The sequence below is a fragment of the Mustela erminea genome, chromosome 10 (genome assembly GCF_009829155.1).
Source record: "Mustela erminea isolate mMusErm1 chromosome 10, mMusErm1.Pri, whole genome shotgun sequence".
Taxonomy (NCBI): domain Eukaryota; kingdom Metazoa; phylum Chordata; class Mammalia; order Carnivora; family Mustelidae; genus Mustela; species Mustela erminea.
In genome coordinates, this window is record NC_045623.1 from 69,064,869 (window position 1) to 69,072,194 (window position 7,326).

Genomic DNA, 7,326 nt, shown 5'->3' on the forward strand with positions numbered 1-7,326 from the left:
TACTATGTTATTCAAATTGGGGGAAATCAGAAATGGAGTCATGGCATAGAAGCTGGACCTTGAAACTCTGAACCTATACTGGGAACAATTATGGGAAAAGAATTCCGGGCAATGTGAACGAAGAACAAAGGCGGAGGCTGGAGCAGAAGGCATATATAGAATATATTTGACTAGCGTGTAAGTTGTATACAAGACTACAAAAAGCTGTAGAAGTATGTAAGTAGCCAGATCATGATTCTGATTGCTAATATAGAGACCTTCAGTAATGTCATGAAGAATCATTAAGGATTAAAAGGAAAGGGATCTGATCTGGAGAGATTTATCAAGAACTGAGGAATGAAATGAATGGGGAAGAGAGGAGACATCAATTAAGTTACCATGAGAAGTAATAAGGACCTCAATCATGGTGCTAACTGTAAGAGGGAGAAGGCACAGGACGCCTGGGTGGCTCAGTGGGTTAAGCCGCTGCCTTCAGCTCGGGTCATGATCTCAGGGTCCTGGGATCGAGTCCCGCATCGGGCTCTCTGCTAAGCGGGGAGCCTGCTTCCCTCTCTCTCTCTGCCTGCCTCTCAGTCTACTTGTGATTTCTGTCAAATTAAAAAAAAAAAAAAAAAAATCTTAAAAAAAAAAAAAGAGGGAGAAGGCACAGTTCTAAGTTAGGCACTAGGATCTACAATGTGTAGGATGCCATTACATTCAACTGAGAGATTTTTAAATATCTTTTTAAGACATTATTCTAGTTTTTTAAAAAGACTCATTTATTTATGAAAAAGTGCACACCCAAGAGTGGGGGGAGGGGCAAAGGGAGGGAATCTCAAGCAGACTCCCTACCAAGCACATAGCTTATAGTGGGGCTCACTCTCACAATTCTGAGATCATGACCTGAGCAGAAATCAAGAGCTGGATGCTCAGGTGACTGAGCCACCAGGGGCCCCACATCATTCTCATTTTTGAAGAAATTGTAATTTCTTCAAAATAATCACTGGAAAAATTATCACTGTTAAAGCACTAAGAGTCATGCAATATGAATTCCAGATAAATACTATAAACAAAAATATAACCGAAATGGCCAGGGGAGGCTTTATTAAAGAGGCTGGACCTGATCTGCACCTTTATGATAAGACAGAACATAAAGAGGGGAGGGATAAAATTTCACACAAAGGGAATTTTAAGTTAAATAATTTAATAAGATGAAGATATGCAAAATAAGGATTGAAGTAATTATCACCAAAAAAGCAGAGAAAATGTAATACATAAAAAAATCTTCATATACTCGAATTTTTCATAATTATTAAAAAAAAACCAAGGTATTATTATTATTACAGCTTTAAATAGTTAAAAATAAGTATTCTATTACATTCTAGACTTAAAGGAAGGTTACTTTTAATGAGTTCTATAGGAAACCTTGAACCTTTATTCAGTCACAATTTGAAATATCCAAAATGTTTTGTTATTCATGAAAGAAATTCCTCAACACACAACATAATCTGATAAACTCTTCGTATTTTTCATGTAAGTGACAACCAGGATTTGAACTCAGATCCATCTCACTCCAAAACCAGAGCTACCCCTGCACTCACTGCTGTATTATCTTCTTTTGATTTCAAAATCCCAAATGAATTAATCACAAAGTATAGGACAGGAGAAAGAGATCAGTAAATCTCAAACTACATAGTTACTACAAAACTTGAGATTCCAATCTTTGTATTTATATAAACAGATACAGTACACAGAAATACTATAAAGTGGTTTTTGTTGCTGTTCAATGAATATTAAGTTCTTTTTAAAAAAGTGCTATTCTTGGGGCACCTGGGTGGCTCAGTGGGTTGAAGCCTCTGCCTTCGGCTCAGGTCATGATCCCAGGGTCCTGGGATCGAGCCCTGCATCGGGCTCTCTGCTCGGAGGAAGCCTACCTCTCTGCCTACTTGTGATCTCCATCTGTCGAATAAATAAATAAAATCTTTAAAAAAAAAAAAAAGTGCTATTCTTGAAATAGGCTATGACAAATGGGAGGGGTGGGACTTAGAGTGTCAGTACCCTACTCAGGTCCTTCAACCTGTTCACACATTTCTTTCAGCACTGGGTAACCAACTGGCCTTTCCTCTTATGGACCTTCATCCTCCAGCCTTTCATGGTTTATCTTCCCTGTAAGTCTAACCTCGATGGGCAGATTTCCTTTGTATTCTTTTCAAACATTCAGGAAGGACAGAGTAGAGGATGTGCCCAATTTCTTTGTTTTTACCTTCAAAAAAAGCTCTAACCTCTTCCCTCCCATTTCTTTAAGGACAAAGATTCAAATACTTTCTCATAAAATAAACATTTTGTTATAGACTATATATACAGAGTTTTAAAAAAACCCTAAATTATTTTATAATTATTTTAAACCAATTCCTATATTAATATTACTGAAATTTGTTTTCTAGGATTGATTCCTTAAAAATGATCCCTACTAAAGGAAAGAAGACACTAGGAATATGCATAGTTCTTAAAAAAACATTAAATTGCACTGGCCTCAAATATATTAATTCATTTAAAAGAAATCCATTCATTCAACCAATAACTGACACTGAGTGTCTAATGTGTGCAAGGTACTATTCAACAATTTAAAAAAAACTCCTTTCCTCAAGGAGCTGAGCCCTGGTGGGAGAAGACAGATAATAAGCAATAAACATAATAAGTAAAAAGACTGTTAGAAAGTGATAAATGCCATGGGGAAAAAAATAGAACAGGGTAAGCGAGAATTCCAGGGTGTTAGGGCAGGTTGTAATTTTAAATAGGGTGTTCATAAAGGGTTTATGAAGGTGTCATCTGAGTAGACTTGAAGGAAGTAAGGGAGTCAGCCATGGTAATACCTGGGGAAGACTACTCCAGGCATAAAAACAACCAGGGCAAAGGTCCTGGAGTATCCTAGGAACTAGTAGGCCAGAGAGACTAAAAGGGTTGCCAGCAGGGGAAGAGTAGTAAGAGATGGGTCAAGAGAGGTTATGTGTAGGGGTATAAAGATTATGTAGGGTTTATGGGACACTAAGGAATTTGGCTTTTACTGTGAATGAAATGAGGATCCATATGAAATGAGGATCCACATGAAATGAGGATCCACAGAAGGCTAAGTGACATGATCTCTTTTACCAGAATGACTGCTGCGTTAAGAACAGACTATAAGGAAGGTAAGGGTGAACACCCTGAGACCAGTTAAGAGGATACTGATGAAACACAGGAAAGAAACAGGTACTTCCTATAAACTTTAACCATAATGGCTCAGCGTTTTACTTTTTTTTTTTTTTAAAGATTTTATTTATTTATTTGACACACCGAGATCACAAGTAGGCAGAGAAGCAGGCAGAGAGAGAGGAGGATGCAGGCTCCCTGCTGAGCAGAGAGCCCCGATGTGGGGCTTCATCCCAAGACCCTGGGATCATGACCTGAGCCAAGGGCAGAGGCTTTAACCCACTGAGCCACCCAGGCACCCCTCAGCGTTTTACTTTTTAAGAGTAAGTTAAAACAAATCTGTCAGATCCTGCTAACAGGAAATAACTAGAACTTAGAAGTTTACTATATAGAGCTCTTGGCATATATGTACATCATGCAACATAAAAACAAAGGCCATCTTTTAATACCCACTACAGAAAAATAGTGTTCCTTTATAATCAGCTATTCCCTTTATGAAATTTTTAAAAATCCTACCACAGTTGAGACTATTCTTTAAAGAAATAAGCTATTATTCCTGTAGCTCTTTTAATTATATACTTTTTTGAGTAAAAAAGTGCTAACTTCTGTCCACTGAAAATAGAGATTATTCCCCTGGTGTTTCTCAGATCATTAAATTAATCATTTCGATAAATCTTATTTCCTTTGGGAGGAGATGAAGCTTTTTCTTTTAGTGCTCCCATTTTTAAAATTTTCTTTCAATTGATACCAAATGTGCTTATCAGCATCTGGGTCATTAGGAGATGAAGCTTTTTCTTTTAATGCTACCATTTTTAAAATTTTCTTTCAATTGATACCAAATTTGCTTATCAGTGTCCAGGTCATTCACTTCAGGAAAGAGCAACCACAAAAACTCCCACTGTCACAAATAGATATGTTTCAAAAAAATGTTCCTTCACGATACCAAAAAAATTCTCATTATCATCTAGTCCTCCTAGAAAAAGCAAATACAATTCCCAAAAATTCTAGTTATCCTTACATGTATTATCATAAGGGTAACAGAAAAAGGGCAGTTAAAATATTCAATTTGCCTGGAAAGGGATTAGAAAGCATGGAAGGAGGTTTTGAAATAAAAATCATACCTCTAAAAAAATTTGCTCATGAAACTGAAATAAGCATATTGTCCTATAGTATCTGAGGGAAATGAAGAGTGAAATATAAACAATTTGCTTGCTTCAAAGATTCAGAAAGATGAAAAGACTTCCCCTGTGACAATTTTTGGAAGAAACAGGTGTGTAAACTTAAAACACATGGTACTGAATTCAAATTCATTAATTCATTCAACATTTTAGTGCCAATAATTTCACAAAGCATTAAGGACACAGTCCTTGTTCTCAAGGTCCTAGTCTTCATTTATCCTAAAAGTTACCAAGTATTTACTATGAGCCGGATACTGGGGACATAACAGCATAACAGGTGACACAGGTCCATCCCAGCAAGCAGCTTACACTGGAGGAAGAAGGAAATGCCTTAATGATGAAACATACCTAACACCCAAGTGTTCTATGTGCGGCTTATGGAAGTGTGTGTGTGTGGGGGGGGGGGGTGGTACACAAACAACTGAATGATGGACTTACAGAGGGAGGGAGAAGAATATAGAGATTTGGGAGAGAGGTGATAGGAAAGCCGAGTCCTTAAAGAGGATTAGATGTTCACCTGGCCGACCTTGGGGGAAGGGATCCTAGCAGAGGGAGCAGCTGGAGCAAAGGCAAAGAGATATGAGAACACTCGTTTATTTGGTAGGCCTGGAATACAGATTATGAAAGATAAATCATGGAGGCTTCTGTAGGCCACAGTTAAGACTGAACTTTATTGGTATGTCTGAAAGGACCCTGAGGGTTTTATTCAGAAAACCAACATATGTGATCAGGTTTTTCTATTGCGATGAGACACTGGTTTACAAAGAAATGAGAAAAGAATAACACTAGATAATGATGTCACCACATGAAACAACAAAGGAGACTGCCCAGTTAGAAAATTAAACCCCCCTCAGGAAAATAATTAAGCCACGCAACTATCAAAGCCCCTCTGGAAAAAAGTTTTTAACCAGTATCATTGAAAATCGAAAGGTAAAGGAAAGGTTTTTATATATATTATGGATTATAACATCTTCATGTCTGTTTTGAGTTCAAGAGGTCTTAGCTTCTTATTAATTATGTAAAAATGTACAGGACCCATGACTGCAGTACAAAAAGCAATGAAATTGTTTAGGAGCAAGTCTTTGATACAAAGGGAGAACCACGAGTAACAGAAGGCATTTAAGTCAGGTTTAAAGGTTTCCGAAGTTCAAGATACTCAAGTTTTATTGAATCAGCGCGTTTAAAAGGTGTGTCATAGGGGTGGAGCAAAAGGAGGAGGGATTAAAATTAATTAATGCATTAATGTTTATATATATATATAAACAACTCTTGATGTCGCTGGGACTAAAATCACCACTTGAAGATCTTTTCTCATGTAGGAGAAATGAACACCTACCAGATCCAATTAACATAAACGCACGGGGTACAGGGAGAGGGAGGGGAGGATGATCATACATGACAATATATATGGGGTGGGGGACAACCACCTATCCAAAACCCATAATCCAGTTGGCGGCGCGATGAGGAAATCATCCCCAAACCTCACAGCTCAGACTACACGATTTAGACTTAAAGGCAGAAAAATGTCATTCCCAAATTCCACAAGCGAACCACCAGTCACTGGCCAAGAGGATATGCTCACATACTAGAATCCCAGAACTCAAAGACAGAATACCATCCCCACATCGTTCTGAGGGGAGGTGAAGGATCTCCCCTGTTCTAGGAATGGGGAACAATCACCCTCAGTCCCTGCTGTAAGGGGGTCGACGCCCCCCAGGCCAGGCCCTGCCGAGGCCAGGAGCAGTGACAGCCCCGAAGCCCCCTCAACCTCGGCCGGGAGCTGCCACTACTCCTCGCACCCCCTCCTCCCAACACACACCCTCCCCTACCTGATATGGCGGCGGCGGCTCCTGATCCGGCTCCGTCCCTTCGCCAAAACTAGCCCGGTCGGACTGAGACTCGTGAAGCAGGGAGATGTCATCCGAAGTGGGGGATTTGAGGCAGTTCCCCATCTTCCGGGGCTAGAATGTGTGATCTGCGGGAAGAAGAAAGCAGTGGCGGGGTCGTTCGCACGCTCCGCGGTCAGCCTCGGTCAGCCTCGGTCAGCGAGGTGGGGTCGGACAGCAGGCCGGGGCTCAGGCGGCGGCGTTTCCCCCGCCCCCCGGTGCCCCCGAAGGGCCACTCATGCCAGCCCCCGGACTTGGGGGCTCAAGGCTGGGCCGCGGGCTCCGCTGGGGTCGCGGCGGTTGCCTCTTGCGAGGCGGCAATGGGGGGGGGGGGGCGGGGAGACGAAGCACTTCCCCACCCCGCCCCCCCGCGGGGCGGCGGCGGCCACGGAGCTGCTGGGCCTAATCCAGGTCAGGAGGGGGGGGCGCGGCCGTCGCGGCTGCCTCAGCTGCTGCCTCAGCTGCTGCTGCCCCTGCCGACGCCGGAGCCTCGGCCGCGGGCCTCATCCTACTCCGCCTCAAAGCGGCGGCGGCGGCCAGAACGAGGCCAGCTGCGGTCCTGCGTCACGCCGCCGTGCGTGCCCTGGTCCCGCCCCCGGCGCCGGGAGCCGTGGGCGGCTCCGGCTACGCGGCCGCGCCCCCCTCTCCGCCTCCGGCAGCTGTTCCTGGGGCCGCGTCAGTTTCTGGTTCTCTCTCTGGCAGTTGGCACGGTACCTGTCTCAGAAATCCCTCTCCAGTCTCCCGTGCCTCCTCACTTCCACTTCTCTCTCCCTCCCCGCTTGTCTCTGCTCTTACCTGTGCACCGTTCTGACAGTCTTCTCACCGCCTTCTGCCAAGTGATCTATTTATAAACCCTTTTCTGAATGTGTCACTCCCTTGGGTAAAATGTTAAAGGGCTTTATCCCCTTTATTCTTTCAGAAAAACACCCAAGCTCACTAACGAATCAATCCACTATTTGCACAGGTGAATAATCTTTTTAAAATGTAAATCGAATCCCCCATTTAAAACCTTCAGTGGCTTCCCAAAACTGTTATGACTGCTATGACTAAGTATTCATATATGGTTTACAACTCTGACTACTTTCCCTAACTCA

At 42.4% G+C, this 7,326-nt stretch overlaps 1 protein-coding gene across 1 annotated transcript in view; it reads right to left on the reverse strand.

Annotated features, from left to right (window-relative positions):
• The window catches only part of RNF11 (ring finger protein 11), a 42,350-nt gene extending 35,538 nt beyond the window's left edge, over positions 1 to 6,812 (reverse strand). Inside the window, exon 1 of the mRNA XM_032361184.1 lies at positions 6,176 to 6,812. Within this exon, the coding sequence (XP_032217075.1) occupies positions 6,176 to 6,298 (123 nt within the window). The 5' untranslated portion in view covers positions 6,299 to 6,812. The remainder of the gene's footprint in view (positions 1 to 6,175) is intronic.
• Positions 6,813 to 7,326: the final 514 nt, after the last annotated feature.